Below are 17323 nucleotides of genomic sequence, written 5' to 3'. Positions count from 1 at the left end.
TTAATCAGACAAATGGCTTTCAGCATCCAATTAATATTGGTTTCAAAGTATCGTAATTCACATACCATAAATAATAAAATTATGGTAAACTTTGGGAGAAATACTGACGGCGCATCATCCAAACGTCTAAGTTCTAGTCAAGAATATCAAGCAGAACCTAGTACAATAACCCCCATGGATTTTCCTTTTATCTCAGAGCTTCAACGATCACCACCAACCACTACAAATGCTTTAGTATATCATGGCATTACAGGACTAGGACTGAAACCGATCACGGGTTCATTTACTTCCTTACTTCTCTCTTCCCTGTGAAACTGAAGCATGACTGCTCTCGGCCGCGATGCTCTGTAGTAATGATTCACAAGCATCTTCCAGTAAATCTAGGACCTGAATAGAGAGCAAGCTACAGCGTAAGTGAATCAATGAGGATCAGGAAGATTATCTTGCAATCACTGAAACCAGGAATTAAAACCAGTATTTGATAGGTCAATCAAACTAGCAAAAAAAGCTCTGCCTAAGATCATATATATTCTTAGTTATATTTTGCTCTCCTGCCCTTAATTCTAATAAGTCATCAGAACTGTAACATGCATCAGTTTTTATTGAGAATGTCTGTACCATTTTAGTATATTTTTTCTTATCTTATCACCAACACCTATCATCTATAGGCTGCATTAATCTTATCGCAAATATTATTATTTATTTTGTCTCTCTTAATAATTCCACTCATCTTTCACATTAACAAATAGCATGCAATGTTTCTTATAACAAAAGAAAATGCTTAAACCTAATCAAATGGTTGTATGTGCCCTTACACAAAGGTATTCATCTTTCCCTACCAATGTGGGAAATGGAATGCCACAAATCAAAACTATTAACATGAGAAAACAAGGCACAACTTCATGAGCAAAGAAAGAAATGGCATAGCCTTGCTTTTCCCCTTTTCTGTTCCTATTGGCCTGTTTAGTGTGAGATTATAGTCACTATTCGGCAGTGTTTTTTATGCTTACCTTTTCAAACCCTTGTGGGCCTCCATAATAAGGATCTGGCACTTCAGATTCACTGTGTTTCTTACAATAGGAGCACATAAGCTTAACCTGAAAAGTGAAGAGCAAAAGGATACAAAACCGTTGCATGTATTCTTTCGATACAGAAAGAAACAATGGTAATTGCCACAACAGATAAAATCTATGTAAATCAGGAAAACATCCCAAATACATATAAATAATCAGCTACAACACAAACAAGTCAACAAACAATCAGACAAATAAGTTTTACTTGCTGATAAAATTAATTTCTGGGGTTTCCTAATTTAGTAACCAATTTCCAAACAACAACTAGATGAGAAATCCATACGAGAATAAGTGGGTTAAAGATACATGTTGCATTAATTTAAGATATACAAAATGGGGGGAAATCACTACGGAAGAAGAAAGAGACATTGCAGTTGCTAGGATATGCTCCTTAAAAAATTATAAATTATAAAAAGACTAGGGAACAAGTTTTTGGAATTTCAGTGGGCTCTAAAAATTATCCCATCTCATTACTTCACAAGTGTTTAAATGATTAGATGCCTCTATGGGGAGTACAATTCTCTGTCCCTCTCACTACACTTCCTGCTTACCTTCAGTTGGAGTTAAGTGTAGTGGAGTCCAAGTGAGTGGAGAATGATTCGGCAGCTGGATCTCCTCAACGTCGACACACAGACACACACAAAGAAAGGAGGTGCGAAGTGCTAGAGCCTGAGAGCATTACTCAGTGAATAGTTATCTCTTACCTCATCGACTACTTTATAGTCAGTAAATAATTCAACACATTCCCCCTTCTCAAATGGCAGAGAACTGATTGGTTGTTGGTTGTCCTACAACAGCAAATGGGAGGCCAAGTTTTCTCAAGAGATCAATAGCCATTTATGCTCTACTGACCTGCTTGATCCTTAAAGAGTTGAGAGACAGTACTAGGAACTAAGATTACAAAGAAAAACTACAAACAAACATTTGATACAAAGGTTTACAAGCATGTCATACATCTCTTCATTTAGTTTTTCATCTTTGCATTTCATCAACAATTTCAAACTGATCTAGGTAAAGTAAAATCTGGTTCAATCAAATACATTTCATGTACCAACTAACGAAATTATAGTCAAAATCATAGCAAATATTAATGTATAAAGAAGAAGCCACCTTCTTAGGAGCATCCTCTGGAAGAGGCTCCTTAAATCTCCATCTCTCATATGCATTCAGTATATCCTCTATAAAATTGATAACGAATCAGTTTCAGAACTATTAGGATACTTGATTTTACCAAAAATACCATCGTTTTAATGATCAAAAGCAAAAGGGCATGAACCTCTGTTTTGCATGTCCATAGCCAATATGAGATCAAACTCCCTGAAATCGGAGGGTCGTATCGGCCGTGATATGGAGGTGACTTCGATTCCCCTTCTCTTCGCAGCGGCCCTCATCCGCGAGTCCGCTGGATTCCCCTTTTAACAGAGAAACAAAGGAAAGATGAGCATTAATTCTTTCATCACGTCAACAATTTGAAGACGGAAAACAACTTCATGATAGCCGATGGTTCCGGCGGAGTCGATCTTAAACTTGGATTCCGCTCCCTGCTTCCGCACGAGATCGGTGAACACGGCCTCCGCAGCGGGGCTACGGCAGATGTTCCCTGACAAGAGACCATCCAAGAGTGAGATCGATCTCGCCAATACTTGAAAAAGGAAAAACAAAAAAGATCTTCCTTCAACTGGAAAGGAGGCAGGAGGAAATTACCGAGGCAAACGAAGAGGACGGCGAAGGGCTTCGCTTGCGCTTCCTCGGCCATGGATGCGACTGCCGACCGTAGACGGAGGCGCCGAAGGGGGTGGGGAAGAGGAGACGAGGGCGATCGCGTCGGAGGGCAGACGATGTGGTTTCGTCGCAGCAGACGAAGATTAAGTTTAACGGCCGGAACACGAGGGCACATGGTCGCGTGGCAAAATGGTAAATTTGGTGATATGGCATCGAAGCGGAGTAGGCGAGTCATCGCGATGAAGACGAGACGCTTCGCACGAAGATGATATGCGGTTTGCTTTGAGTGGCTCTATATTTTTTATTTATTTATTTTAAGAATATTTTTATTTCAATAATCTAAATGTATCAGTTTTATTTAAAACTAAATCAACTTAAAATAATTTAACCAAAATTATTAAAGTTGTTACGATTTGTACCAATTTTAAATAAATCTATTACAAATTATAATAATTTTAAATAAAATTGTTACGGTAATATTGAAGTGAATTTGATTAAATTGGAGTAATTTTATTTTAAAGATGTTTTTGAGATAAAAATAGGACAAGATTCTATTTTAATATTTTTAAAAATTAGAGTGAAGAGTACAGGGTGTGATGAAATTGAGTTGAGTCGAATAGCAAGAAGTTTGAGTTTAATTCAATTGATTTTTTTAAAACTCGAGTTCTGAAATTCAATTTGAGTTTTAATTCTTAAATTCAAATTCGGTTCGTAATGAAATTAAATAGTTCACAAACGACTTAAGTTCAATTAAAAAATAATTAACGAACTTAGTTCGAATTAATATAATTAACATAATATATATATATATATAATAATAAATGAGTCTAAATACGTTCATAAACTTTTAAACGAATATGTTCATGAGCTCACAAATCAAATACTGTTAAATTCAAACTCGACTTGATAATATTTTCAAATTCGAAATCAGACTCAAACTCGGCTCATTAACTTAATCAAATGAACTTTTTTTTTAAATCAAAACTCTAATATTTTGTGAATGATTTAGCTCGTTTACACCTCTATTAATTTTGAAAATAATAAATATTTATATTGTTTTTAAAATTAAAAATTAGAGAGGGGATTGTGCTATCTTTAGTATAAAGTGTTTTTCCTATATTGATTTTATTATCCATAAATGTCTCTTTTTCTAGTGATATTAGAAAATGCACTTTGAATTGTATAAAAGTCCAAAATGAGACTTAAACTAATATTCCTTATTAATACATTTTTTTCATACAATCAAAAAGTATACAAAGAACATAGTCAAAACATTGAATTTCTCCACAAAAAATAAAAATATATTAAGTTTATAAAAAAATACATTTTTAATGATTTTTGTAATTTCTAACTTTTATTTTATAATATTTTTATTAAAAAAAAAGAAAAGTCGATTAGAGCTAGGCTCGATTGAGCAAGACCAAGCTATCCTTGAGCATCTACTAGTTAGATAGATCCAAGTTTTCTAAGGTTGGCTCAACCATAGCACAAACTCAAAGCCATTGGTTTCGACGATCCACACGAGCTAAGTCGGGTCCGTGCAACATCTCGACCTAACCTGGTTTGGATTGAATTCAACACGACCCAACTCTGATTGACCCATGCCTGATACAATCATATTCGCAAATTGGGTTGGGTGTGAATTAGTCATGCCTAAGACAATGAATGACTAGTAGCACAAAATCAAGTAGTGTATAGCACATGCCCAGACCATCCGAATCGAATCGAACCAAACCGAACCACTCCAAGCCATGTGTAGCCCATTGACACCTCTACCTCAGGATTTCACTTCTTATGGCAGTAAGACTTCTCTTGCATTGTCTATGTACAAACTGTTTCAGTGGCCAAAGAAGTTTAAACAAGCTCAAAAATCATGTTTTCCAAGTGATGTGTAGTTTTAGTACTTCAAATTCATTTGAATATATGCTTAAACAGATAGCCGATAATTTGATTATCGAATCTGAACTAGCGATCGAACGTATTCTGCATCATTCTTTAAATTTGTTTGTTGCTCTCGTAGGCTTGGATTGTCTGCTCAAGCTGCACAGAAATAGGTCAATTAGTTCAATCTTAACGATCGATGGTAGAATCAGGAGTTTAGTAAGGCAATGTTAACCGGAAAATCTTATGAATACTCTTGTCGGCGCAAAGCATATTAACTTCAGAAAGGAAGAGGCAGGCAAGTCAAGGATCATGTGAAGTGAAGGTTAAGGATTAGTTCCTGCTGATTTCTAAGGAAATGGGGATTTTCGCAAAGGATGATCACAATATTTTAGCTGGCATCAGTTATGTAGTTCTCCGATCATCTTCCCGTGTAGTTTAGTTAACTAGATATAAATGTGAAAAAACTAGTAAACCACGACGAAGCAGACAAGCTATACGAAAATCTAAAGCTAGAAACGCTGGATGAGAAGGTAAAGCTTATCCTGCCCATAGCTGCAACAAGGAAAAGAATACCTGCAACATGGCTGCAAGTTTGTCCTTCAAACGAAAATATTCACTCTCCACCACATTCAAGGCACTGAGACACCTGGAATAGGAAAATTTGTCATGCGATATATAGTCGAATAAAGGACATAGAAAAATGCTAATGCTGTTCGAGAAGAACGACAGAAAAACCACCATGAGTTTGCTATCTTATTAAAAGTGTAACAAGTCACCATAAAGCAAAGGCTTCATTGGTGCTCCATTGTATTTATTATGAATTGGATACTAAAATTTCATACTGAAAAACAAGGTAACTTGTAAATTGTTTATACTTTATGCAATTTGATATGCTAAGCAACAATGCCTACCCTTTATTATTCTCGTAGTGAATGCAGGCCAATTTTACATTATTCGCGCCCACGCTGCAAAAGAAATCACAGGTGAAGGGAAAAGTTAGACACTAGAAATGCATGTAGGGAACAGAACAGCTATGAAAGTTTTCTACACGTTCATGACGATGAGCACTAGAAAAAGAATGAGCTACTAGATCTAGAGTAAACAATATTTGATATTTTCTAATAGGTAATCAGGAAGTTAAAGTGGTAAAAACCTTTCAACTTATGATTGTCGTAATTATTTAGGGTCCGCTACAAGGATCTTACCCTACCTTGAGTCCACACTCCACAGCAACCCTCAAATTTTTTCATCTAGAATTCAAGTATGGCATTGGTGGACATCAAACCATTTGTGATTCATATTTGAATAGTTTCATAATTTAATTAAAAGTAATATATTCATATGATAATTCTTGGAGAAAAAAGAATTTATCTAATGATTATGCAATAAGAACATGCGTACATGACAGAACATAAAAGGTACCTATGCATGTGGTTGACCAAAGACGACTTTCTTAATGCAATTTAGACAGTTCATCCTTATTATAAAAATAAGTTATGAGATGAGTTATGAATTTAACTTAGCAACCAGATTGAAGCATTAAATATTGGTATCAATCTTATGGATGAACATGATTATAGTTACACAGCATTTTGTAGCACTTTTCATCCACATAGAGCTTCAGCTATACTATGATTTTTTTTCACAATATTGTGGAATCAAATAAAAAAAGCATTTGAGAATTTAGTAGCGAACAAGATGAAAGTTGACTAAACTGGAAGATGATCAATCATCTTAAAGAACAACACTATCTTAACCTTTTTCCAAATATTAAAATCATGTTATTGAATTTGCAATTGATTGCAAACACAAGGACATTTTGTTCAATGTTGGAGAAAAGGATACAGCTGCCTTTGATTTGAAGGTATCACCTTTCAGTTTCTGAGAATATGGGTTGGAGAGCATTGGCATTTTAAGACCCATTATGCATTTACTCACTAGTGTGAGGACAGATTATTGCATGCTAATGATGCATTAACGGTGCACAATTTAGCACTTTGTTCACAGCATCACAAGTCAGAGTAGGTTTATTAGGTTTATATTATTTGCCATATTAGGAGAGTCTAGTGCATGAAACTCCCACCAATGTGAGGTCCCGGAGAAGAATCGGATCACTTTGAGTCTATTGTACACAGTCTTACTTTGCATTGCAAAACTGTTTCTGCGACTCAAACTCGTGACCATCAGATCACATAGCAATAACTTTTCCATTGTGCCAAGGCTTCCCTTCACATTTCATAATCCATAATTAATTCAAAGTTCCAATAATTGTGTATTTAACCATTGAAATTCACATTTACAACCACCGCAAAACTGCTAAAAACACTGCTGACATTCGAGACGTACCGGAAAAATTAAACAACTAGCCAACTAAAAATCTCTAAGAACTTTTTTCTAAAATGTCCAAGTTCATTCCTCACATTTTGCATACCCTCATGCTGTATAATTGTATTAGAAATAAAAAAATTAAAACCATGACATATGTTTGTGGGATTATGCCCTTAAGTCAAATTCAAATAAAATTAGATCACATATTGACTTAATAATTTTGATGACCATATATATTCATTAATTATACAAAAGCCTTCTAGTACTAACAGGATCTGCCTCTGTCAATACAAGCTCAAGCTAGCACTACACTCTGCTTTATCTTGCAAAAAAATGTGAAATGACTCATGAAGCATGATAAGCTTAATGCAGATGGATGCTTAGTGCACAAGGTTCTCGCCAAAGTGAACTATATATCGCGATGTGCTGTGTATCACACATCTTTGGTATGTATACTGTTGATTCTTTAACTGCTGTTCCATTTTTGTCATTTCATCATCACTAAGCAAAACAACAGGTTATAGAACTCTCCACATTGTGAGAGATAGAACCACAATTCCAACTAAGATATGTTCACCTCACCAGGTAAATGGTAGCACCCAACAACTTTCTTTGGATTTAGCTTGTGAACTAATACAAACATACAAATTATTACGTTACTCCCAAGGGTTTGCTAAAGCACAACATGAATCAACACTATGTATTGATCTGGCCAATCACTGGTTCCCACTTGTCAAACATCCTAAAAATATAATTCATTGTGATAGTTATCACACCCAATCACTTATAATTATGGCACAATAAAGGGAAAGACTTAGCAATTTTTTTACACTAACACATGCCAAGAAAGACACATTGATTCTCCACATCCACTTAGACCAAGCTTTACTGATGACCTGTGTCGACGACGTGGTTGGTAGTGCATGGGACATGGGCAATGGTAGGAGCCAGCATAGATGCATACAAGGCCTCCCGTAGGGGATAAAGAAAAGCCACACATAAGCTTCAATCAGAAAGAGAGCGAGAGAGTAATGGCCTTGGTGTTTGTATTGTTATTCAAGAACTTCTGAGTAGAGAACTATGATTTCATCGCCAATGAGTTCGTGTTGAAGAGGGAGTCAATTATGAGTAGATGAACTACTTGTTTCCCATTTTATAGCTTGTCAAAATAGTTCACCATCGTTGCTTGTAATGCTTTCAAGCTTGATCAAGCAATAAAGCATCTATAAGATGTTTGGTGAGAAGGAGAGGACTCTGAGCTTGGTGTTATAGAGGAGGTGACATCGCAGCTCCTTAATCTTCCTCACGGTTTCCTTGCCTAGCTTCTCACTAAATCACATTGGCACTAGAAAGGAAAACGGGGTGATCCGCCAACTCTCCATCACGATCTAGGTACGAAGGTGCTTGGCAAAAGACATTGAGGATCCATATGCACCATAGAGCTTGACGTGAGAGGGGTGGAGGATATAAACGATAAGGTTACAAAAGAGAAGGTGCCAAAGAAAGTCATAGCTTCAAATGGGACTAACTCTCCTCCAATACCACTCGACCCTCCTCATGTTGTATAGCTTAATAAAAAGTAACAAAAAAATTTGGAATTGTAAAGAATACACACAATAATTCCAAATTAATAATCTACCATTTAAAATCCCATGTTGAAGCCTTGCCCTATAAATTTGGGCTTCTCCTAAACTGAAACTTTTTGAGCTCATTTTACTTACCTGGAAACTAATCACTAAAATATCTTACCTGCCAAAAGAGTGATTTAAGACCATGCCGCGTGATGCAAGTAGCATCCTGTGCGTCACATTGACTTCATATGGTAAGAAGTACGACTTCGATGTTGAGGGATTAGACACTTAGGATTTGTTGAGCCCCATCTATGTGGAATATTGTGTCCATTCTATGGGGTCAAATTAAATTGATTAGGAATTTAACTTTTCGACTTGCTAACTCCAAATCTATAGTCTGCGTTGCATAAGAATCTTCATGAACTATAAGGCCACCCCTTTAAATAGGTAAAAAATAAAGAAAACATGAGACGGATTCATGAGGCTTCGAGAAAGTATGGGTGTAAACGAGCTGAGTTGAGTCAAGCTTAGTTGTGTTCAAGCTTATTTATTAAAATCTTATCAAGCTCAAGCCAAACTCAACCTTGTTCATGAATATTGTTCACAAACATTATTCAAACTTGTAATCAATCCCAACTATCAACATTGTTAATTTATATTAAATTTTTATTTATTCATGAAATTTATATTATTTCTTTATTTTTAAAATATTATGAATATTAGATTTGGAAAGAACACAAAAAATTACAAAATATACTATTTTTGACAATTAAATTTTATATAGATTAATAAATAAGTTTATTCATAAATTGTTCACGAACGTTAATGAACCAAGCTCACTAGTGTTCAAGCTTGTTTATTTTATATATTCTTTTACAATTGAACGAACATAAATAAGCTTTTATCGAACCAAACCCAAGCTTGTTCATGATGTCTAGTTCATTTACAGTTCTACAAGAAAGCCATGCACTTTTAAAGTAATTAATGAACACTACCACCTCTTATGCTATGTTAATCCTTTTCTCCACTATTCCTCTTCCCGCAAACTTGATTCTGATTTAAATTCCAGAGTGAGATAAGATCAAGTATATTATCAGAGTTTTCCTTTCTAAGTTCATAACATTGCTTGGATTCCCTAACTTGGATACCGACAATTCCATCCGAACTACAAAGAAGGGCAGGTTAAACAGCCTCCCTCATAACTAACTGAAAATATGATAATCTCTAAATATGCAAATGACAACATTTTAACAAGAAAATGCGAGAAGAACTAAAATAGAAAATAAAACAAGCAGGGAAGGAAATCAAAGAAACCTCGAGCTACTTCCTTTAAGTTGGTGAACATAAGCATCCACCTTTTCAAAGTCAACAACAGGTTGATTCCTGCAGCATAAAATTCACAGTTAAACATGTGAACATAAAGGTATAGCCTAATACAACCTTGGAAGGACATCCCAGTGGCTAGAACATACAGCAATTTTGTCAACTCAGTTAATATAATCTCTGAATCTTTGCAGAATAAGGTGATCACCTCCGCGACGAAATTGGGATTGCTGGCATCCTGCAGCATCTGGAGTTGTTGGAATTGCTGGTCCAACAAACCCTGCAAGAAAATTCTTTGACCAGATCAGAGCAGCCTTGCTTATCATTCCATCAAAACTCAAAGTCCACACAATGTTGCTACAAAAGAGAAGATTACAGCCCACCAAGTTAGTGTCATTATGTTCAAAACCTGGAATCAAAAAGAAAAAAAGGAATGATACGATCAAACACGGAAGTCAACTCCAAGTCAGTTAAGTAATCCAAAAATGACCGCAATATTGGTCGAGAATAACATCACATCAGTAAATATCTGGGAGCACTGTTCGCAGCTCAAAGTACAGAGTAGAGCGCTCCATAAAACTGAGTCCTTTTACTCCATCAAACTGAAAAGAAAAGGCTTTTTTTTTCTTTTTACAGAAAACAGCCAGTCAATTCACAGTTGGATTAACACACAGAGAAGAAATTTTATTTATTTTTAGTTTTTTATTTGTTCTACGAATGACAGAAACTGGAAGAAAGCATGAGTAACTCAGCGTACCTCCGAGAACATCCAATGAATCAAACTATCGAGCTCCTCCGCCGGCGTCATCGCAACGACAAGCGCCAAAAGCTAATTTGGTGGTTAAGACCCCAAAACCAAACCTTTCATAAAAGAAAGGGCGAGATGGGGCGAGGCTGAGCTATCCGATCACCGTTGCGGGCAGCGCGATCCACAAAGTTGAGAAAAAAGGAGAGGTTCTGATTCCTGCCGCGACAGAGACCAGAGCCCTGTCTTTCCGTGCTGCGGTCCGGTCGGGCAGTGGAGGGGGGAGATGCCTGCTTATCTCTTCGCCATTGGAGGAGGGAACCGACAAGGGTGATCAGGCGATGATTTGAGGAAGCAACAAGCGTGCTGCGAGGCTTGCAACGACGTCTAAGCTTGCGGCGAGCATCTTGCGGCAGACTGCTTTTTCGATTCGGTTCGGCAGATTGCGATCACAACGCAGATCGTCGTGGGGGGCTCTGGATTTCGGGGGTCCAGAGAGAAACACAGGAAAGTCGTTGTTTTCCCCCCTTTATTTATTTTTTTTCCTTTTATAAAATTATTGTTTTTTATTGTATATTTATTACTTCTTTTTCGTAACTCTTTAGCAGTTCAGACAAAGACGTTGAAAATAATAATAATAATAATATTAAAAATACATCTTTTATTATTAAAATAAGTAAAATAATTATTTTTATTAATAGTGTTCATCTCATTTTTAATATCTGAATTATTCTTTTCTGCTTTACTAATCCAAATATAAAATCTAAACTATCCGTGTGTAACTACTGCAATATACTATTAATTAGCATCATGCTATTGACTATTTAATTTAAATTGAATCATAATTATTACAATATGATATTATCTATATTAACCTATTAAATAATTTTAAAACATAATTGAATTGGTTATTACAGAGTAAATTTATTGAAGTAGATAAGGATCGAATCTCGACAAAGTCGATATAATATCCTCCTTCGTCATGATTAACTGTATTTTTCTCTTTATAGATGATCATAAGATCAACCGTATGGAACCGTTGAGACAGTGACCATTTTTTATTGAAGTGTTAACCTATTAAATAAGATTTCACCAATACATATATAATACTAGTTATGAATAATCACTATAACTTTATAACAGTTAAATTAAAAAAAATAATAAATCCCAGTCAGTCTCATGGACTCAATCCCTGGGAGTGGCCGGCTTTGGTTAACATAGAAATTTCCCACCGACCATCATAATAAATCGGAAAGCGAACAGTTAAATAATATATGCGTAGATGATTGATATCATATTAATGTATACAAGTGATCGATCTCACATAATAATTATGAATTATAATTATTATAAAAATAAATAAATAAAATAATAAAAAATAAGATGTTATTTTGATAATTAATAAAAAAACATATAGTTAACAATCACACTTTTATTTAATATAATATATTTAATTCAAATTATTCTAATATTAATTAAAATTATTTATTGTTCTATTAATCAAAATTATTTTAAAATTAATTGAAACTACTTTGACATTATTTAAAATATGTTAATATAATATAAAAAGTGAATTTTATTATTTTTATATATCCTGGTCCCTCACTAATCAACTTATGTTGGGCCTCAAGTATGGTTGGACCCATTACTATATCTCAAATACATATTCGTGGAGCTTGCATATCATCATCCCAACAGTCTCATACGGTCGGTATCTTATGACCAATTGTGAGATCAGTAAATTTGTAAAGTTTCCTAATTGGTAACTACAAGGGAGAATATTGCATCGCCTTCATCGAAATTCGATCCTTGGTCCACTTTGGGAAACTTCTCACAGTAAATTATGCCCCCCTAGGATGTGGCTACTGGGATTATCATTTTTTTTTCATACGGTCAGTCTTATTACCATTATGCCCGGTAAATCCTTAAAGTTATAGTTGGTAACTATAAAGAAAGATATTATCTTCTTCTTCGAAATTCGAACCCTAGTGAATTTATCCTACAGTAACTACAATTATGCACTATAAAGCTTGCCCTAAAAATAAATTCTTCTCCTTAATCGACTCTAGAATCAACGAAGGTGGATTATAAATTTATCCACCCGGATATGTTCGGTTCAAATTTGATTATAAGTTATTAAATGGTAAAACAAATATAAATTTTTGCTTTTATTTTTTTTAAGTTTAGGTTTTGTCACTGCTTATAATTTGCTCATGGATCAACCTATTCATGTCATCTTTTGCCACCTCTGACCGGTGATGGATCGGTCAATGTTAGTACAGTCAAACGAGTCAATTCATAGCGGGATGAGTTAATACATTAAAAATCTATCATATAGTATAGTGGATCAAGTTAGGATGGAGCAGTCATAGTGAATTTATCCACTATCTTAACGGATTAAAAAATTTTCAATCCAACTCAACTCAAGACGAGTTACGAATTAAGCAAGTCAACTCACAGTCTATCAAAAAATAAAAATATATATAGTTAAAATTTTTACATTTGAGTTGAAGATTAGGTGGATTAAGTCCTGAGTCAATTAAAAAATAATATATATAAATATGATATTAAAAATTATTTTAATAAAGTTGATGGAAAGTCTAGAATCACATTATTATTAACAAAAAAATATATATTGAAAATGGACGATATAATAGATTATTCATATGACCAGCTTTATTAACAACTGTTTGATCCACTGATACCTGGCAACAACTTGTTTGCTTCATATGGCAGCTATAAGGATGCTTTTACATGTAGAATTTATGAAGTGTAATGGCTTTTTATTTTGCTTTGATTTTTCTCATAAACAAAAATCGGTTACTATTTAGAACATTTTTTGTTAAAAATATTTTGAGCATATATATTAGCATAAAAATGAGAATTGTTGATTATTGAATATCTAGATTAATAATTAATAATAATAATAATAAGTCAGTGATGGACACTGATATTTTTATTTATTTATTATTGCTGTGATTTTCTTCATTCCCCTGCGTTATGCAATCAGGAAACAGTAGACCACGTGCCTAAATTTCTATACACGGAATGCACTGCGCCACTGATCACGTGCGCAGAGGCCATTCCGTCTGCGAACTCGGAATGGCAGGCCCCCGGCGAGCGACGCCGTCAGCCCCGGCCGTCCGCCCTTCGTCCTCCACCGCCTCGACGTCGAACCGACTGACGACCGCGACCACCACGGTCTTCATCTCCATGATAGCCATCTCCTTGCCGAGGCAGACGCGGTAACCGCCTTGGAACACCGGGTATTTGTAGAATTGTAGGCACTCTCCGGCTTGAACTCCCCGCCTTCGCCCCGCATCCACCTCGGCGGCCGGAACTCTCTGCCGTCGTCCCCCCCCCCCCCCCCCCCCCCCCCCCCCCCCCCCCCCCCCCCCCCACACAGCTCCTCCATCCGCCCGATCGCGTAGGCGTGGTAGGTCACCAGCGTCCCATCAGGCAGGACGTTGTCCTCCGTACAGAACTTGGAGTCGAACTGCACGGGCGGGAACAGCCGCATTCTCTGGTAGATCGCCGCGTGCACGCACTGCATCTTCTTCGTCTGTTCCGCCGTCATGACCGCATCGCCCTCGCCGGCGAGGACGCGGTCGATCTCCTCCCGCATCCAGCTGCGCACCTCCACGTGGCGCGAGAGCAGCCAGAAGAAGCTGGTGAGCGCAGAGGAGACGGTGTCCCGCCCCGCGAGGAGAAGGCTGACTGATCTCGGCCGTTGGCGCTCCTCAGCATCCTCCTCCGACGGATGAGATCGTCGGCGAGCGCGTTCACCACTTCGATCGCTTCGCGAAGCTTCCTCTCGGAACCGATCCGGAGCAACCGCTTCGCCTTCCAAACCAACGGCATCGTGGCGGTCGCCCGCAACGCGGACAGCCTGGACGCCGCATCGAATGCGGAGGCCAGTGACGAGACGGGCAGCGACAGCCGGAGACAACCCGGATCGAGCCCGAAGGCGATCTCGCAAATGTTATCGAAGGCAAAGCGGCGGAAGAGGTCTTGGAGATCGAGGGTTTCCCCGGTGTCGGCGGCGCGGTCAAGGAGAGGGAGGAGGCGGTCGCGGGTCTCGGTGGCGACGACTCGGTCAGCGAAGAGGCGGACAGGAAGGGGAGGAGAGCTCGATGCAGGAGAGGCTCTGCTGGAAGCGCCAGTCGTCGCCGTCAACGTTGAAGATGCCGCGGCCGAGGAAGTCGCCGAGGATGGCGGAGAAGGGCTTGCCCTTGGGGTAGATGGGGAAGCGGGCGCGGAGGATGTGCTCGACGTTTGCGGGGTTGGCGGTGACGGTGTTGCGGAGGACGTGGATGTGGATGGTGCGAGTGGGGGAGCGGCGGAGGAGGTGCGTGTACCAGTCGCAGAGGTTGTCGAATCCGGCGCCCCTCCAGGAACCAGTGACGTAGGCCTCGCACACGGAGCATCTGCACCGCCACGGCATCGACCGCAGCAGCTTCAGCGCCGCCGCCAGAAGCAAGAAGCGTCCGGCGAAGCAGAAGGCTAGCGAGCGGCGGATCTGGTACGCTTCCGCCACTCTGCCCGGCTCCGATTCCACCACTGCCGATAGGGAAGATTTTTTGTTAGTTTTAAAGTTGTCATCCTTTTAACCAATGAAATGATACCATGTGGCTGTGACGTCACAATTATGTTAACCAATTTCACTTTAATTAATAATTAAGGGTACTAATTAGGGATCAGAATTTGACATATGTAGTACATGGAATTGACTATATGAATCATGATATATTATTATTGGACATACCCTCCCTCTATTATATTTGCATTTTTATTTAAATAAATTTCATATTATTTTATGATTATTTTTTAATGATTTTTTTCTTAAATAATATGTATCTCATATTTCATAATTGGAATATTTATTAGTTATTTAAATACATCATTAAACCATTTTAATTTTTTTAGATTTTTTTAATATGTGCAATTGTATTTTCTTTCTAATATTTGTATTTTTTTTTATTTTATCAATCTTTGTATGTTTATTCGTCCCATCTTAACATTGACTTCTATTCATATATTTCATTCACAACTAATAATCTATAACATAACAGATTTAATTATCATTTTATAAAACTTTTAATTAAAATTTAAAATTACTCGATGATCACAAGTATTTTGATAAAATCAAAAGTTTAGGAGGTATTTTAAATATATAAAAAATTTTAATGGACTTATTCGGTAATTAATTGGATCTCAAGTCTTCTCAAAGATTGATCTGAAAGCAAATATAACAGATTAGAGTTTGGAAGGTTGATGAGTGGAAGATAGTTTTTAAAATCAAGTCTGATTGTATGAATGGTGTGTCATGACATTTGGGCTCTCATATCATCAAACGAATGTTTTTAAAAATAAAAAAGTTTAAAAGGGAGTCTCACTTATTCCACAAATCTCTTACTTTCAGTGTTGTTTATTAGATACTTATTAGCTTGCTGTTATAATGTGAAAATTTAATTATTCCATTTTAATAAAATTATTATACATAAACTGCTATTATATTAAAAATATTCTTTATCGACTTGGTCAACATTTCTCAAACCTTATCAAAATCATTTTAAAACAGTTGTAGAAGCTACTAACTAGCTACTACAAAATTATAACTAAATCTTAAATATTAAATCTTAGACTCTAAAACATTGAACCATGAATCTTAAATTCTAAATATTATTATATCAAAATACTCTTTATTAATTTGGTCAAAATTATTTAAACTTTATCAAAATCATTTTAAGATAATTGTAACAACTACTAGTAGCTGCTACGTAGTTGTAAAAGCTACTAAGTAGATGTCACACAGTTATAAGTAGATCTTAAATTTTAAATCCTGAACACTATTGTATTAAAATACATTTTACCAACTTAGTCAAAATTATTTAAACTTCATCAAAATCATTTTAAATTGGTCAAAATCATTTTAAAACAATTATATAAGCTACTATGTAGCTGCTACAATACTACAATAGTGTTGCATTAGTTGTTACACGTTATAGTAGTTGTTACACCTTGTAGCAGTTAGTTGTAACTGCTGTTAGTGCAATCAATTTCTGATTAAAGTTGACCAAGTTAACCAATCTCGAGTTGACTTAAGTTGGGGGTTTTGATGTTTGATCAATATGTTAAGTTGGTTGAGTGAAAAGTCAAGTAGATCAAGATTAACGGATACTTGACAAGATACAGAAAGTCAATGTGAGTTATGGGTGATCGGACGCTTGACGGTCGAAAGTCCGACATGGAGTTGGCATGAAACGAAAAGTCCAAGTGTGTCGTGGGTGATCGGATACTTGACGGTCGAAAGTCCAATAAAGAGTTGACATGAGAAGGGAAGTTTAAGTGAGTCATGGAGGGTTGAACACTTGGCATAAGAAGTAAAGTCCAAGTGAGTCATAGAAGACCGAATACTTGGTGATAACGAAAGTTCTAGCAAGTCAAGAATGACCGGATGCTATGCAATACGGAAGTCTCGGCAGATCAAAGTTGACCAGATGTCAGGTAACGATGAAGTCTCGACAGGTTAATGTTGACCGATGCTAGACAACGAGAAGTCTTAGTAGATCAAGGTTGATTGAATACTGAGCAAAAAAAGTTTTGATAAGTCGAGGTCAATCGAATACTAGGCAAGATGAAACTTCAACCTTGGTAAGGTTAAAAATATTAGTATT

The 17323-nt window shown here is 36.7% G+C and overlaps 2 protein-coding genes and 1 pseudogene across 3 annotated transcripts; all 3 read right to left on the bottom strand.

Moving 5' to 3' along the window:
- On the bottom strand, positions 1-3037 carry LOC141845127 (uncharacterized). Its single transcript, XM_074733176.1, has 6 exons — positions 2778-3037; positions 2561-2673; positions 2350-2485; positions 2184-2251; positions 1011-1097; positions 1-387 (listed from the first exon to the last, which is right to left on the bottom strand). Exons 1-6 carry the CDS (start codon positions 3028-3030, stop codon positions 292-294), a joined length of 753 nt encoding a protein of 250 aa, XP_074589277.1. The 5' UTR covers positions 3031-3037; the 3' UTR covers positions 1-291.
- A 1522-nt stretch (positions 3038-4559) lies between these two features.
- On the bottom strand, positions 4560-11128 carry LOC141844967 (histidine-containing phosphotransfer protein 2-like). 2 transcript variants are annotated; one of them, XM_074732955.1, is made up of 6 exons: positions 10659-11128; positions 10051-10181; positions 9893-9961; positions 5591-5644; positions 5257-5325; positions 4560-4835 (listed from the first exon to the last, which is right to left on the bottom strand). In XM_074732955.1, exons 1-6 carry the CDS (start codon positions 10707-10709, stop codon positions 4784-4786), a joined length of 426 nt encoding a protein of 141 aa, XP_074589056.1. In that variant the 5' UTR covers positions 10710-11128; the 3' UTR covers positions 4560-4783. The 2 variants fall into 2 exon arrangements, with proteins under 2 accessions (XP_074589056.1, XP_074589057.1); XM_074732956.1 differs by having other exon boundaries at positions 4667-4835; positions 5253-5325.
- A 2555-nt stretch (positions 11129-13683) lies between these two features.
- On the bottom strand, positions 13684-17003 carry LOC141844794 (cytochrome P450 94C1-like; annotated as a pseudogene).
- Between the last annotated feature and the right edge of the window lie 320 nt (positions 17004-17323).

This window comes from Curcuma longa, chromosome 14 (assembly GCF_044706935.1).
Source record: "Curcuma longa cultivar G26 ecotype Majalengka, Jawa Barat chromosome 14, ITB_CL_G26_1.1, whole genome shotgun sequence".
In the NCBI taxonomy this organism is placed as follows: Eukaryota; Viridiplantae; Streptophyta; class Magnoliopsida; order Zingiberales; family Zingiberaceae; genus Curcuma; species Curcuma longa.
Note: the sequence above shows the minus strand (reverse complement) of the source record. Positions and strands in the feature narration are given on the sequence as shown.

Bases quoted from the DNA above. Each gene is read 5' to 3' on its own strand.
- LOC141845127 (XM_074733176.1), bottom strand. From the start codon at position 3,030: ATGACTCGCCTACTCCGCTTCGATGCCATATCACCAAATTTACCATTT. The intron at 2,486-2,560 runs GTTGTTTTCCGT...CTCTGTTAAAAG, and splicing joins GAACCATCGGCTATCATGAA to GGGAATCCAGCGGACTCGCG. The intron at 388-1,010 runs GTAAGCATAAAA...CTCTCTATTCAG, and splicing joins GCCCACAAGGGTTTGAAAAG to GTCCTAGATTTACTGGAAGA.
- LOC141844967 (XM_074732955.1), bottom strand. From the start codon at position 10,709: ATGACGCCGGCGGAGGAGCTCGATAGTTTGATTCATTGGATGTTCTCG. The intron at 10,182-10,658 runs GTACGCTGAGTT...ATTTTCTTGCAG, and splicing joins TTCATTGGATGTTCTCGGAG to GGTTTGTTGGACCAGCAATT. The intron at 5,326-5,590 runs GTAGGCATTGTT...TTCCTATTCCAG, and splicing joins CACTACGAGAATAATAAAGG to GTGTCTCAGTGCCTTGAATG.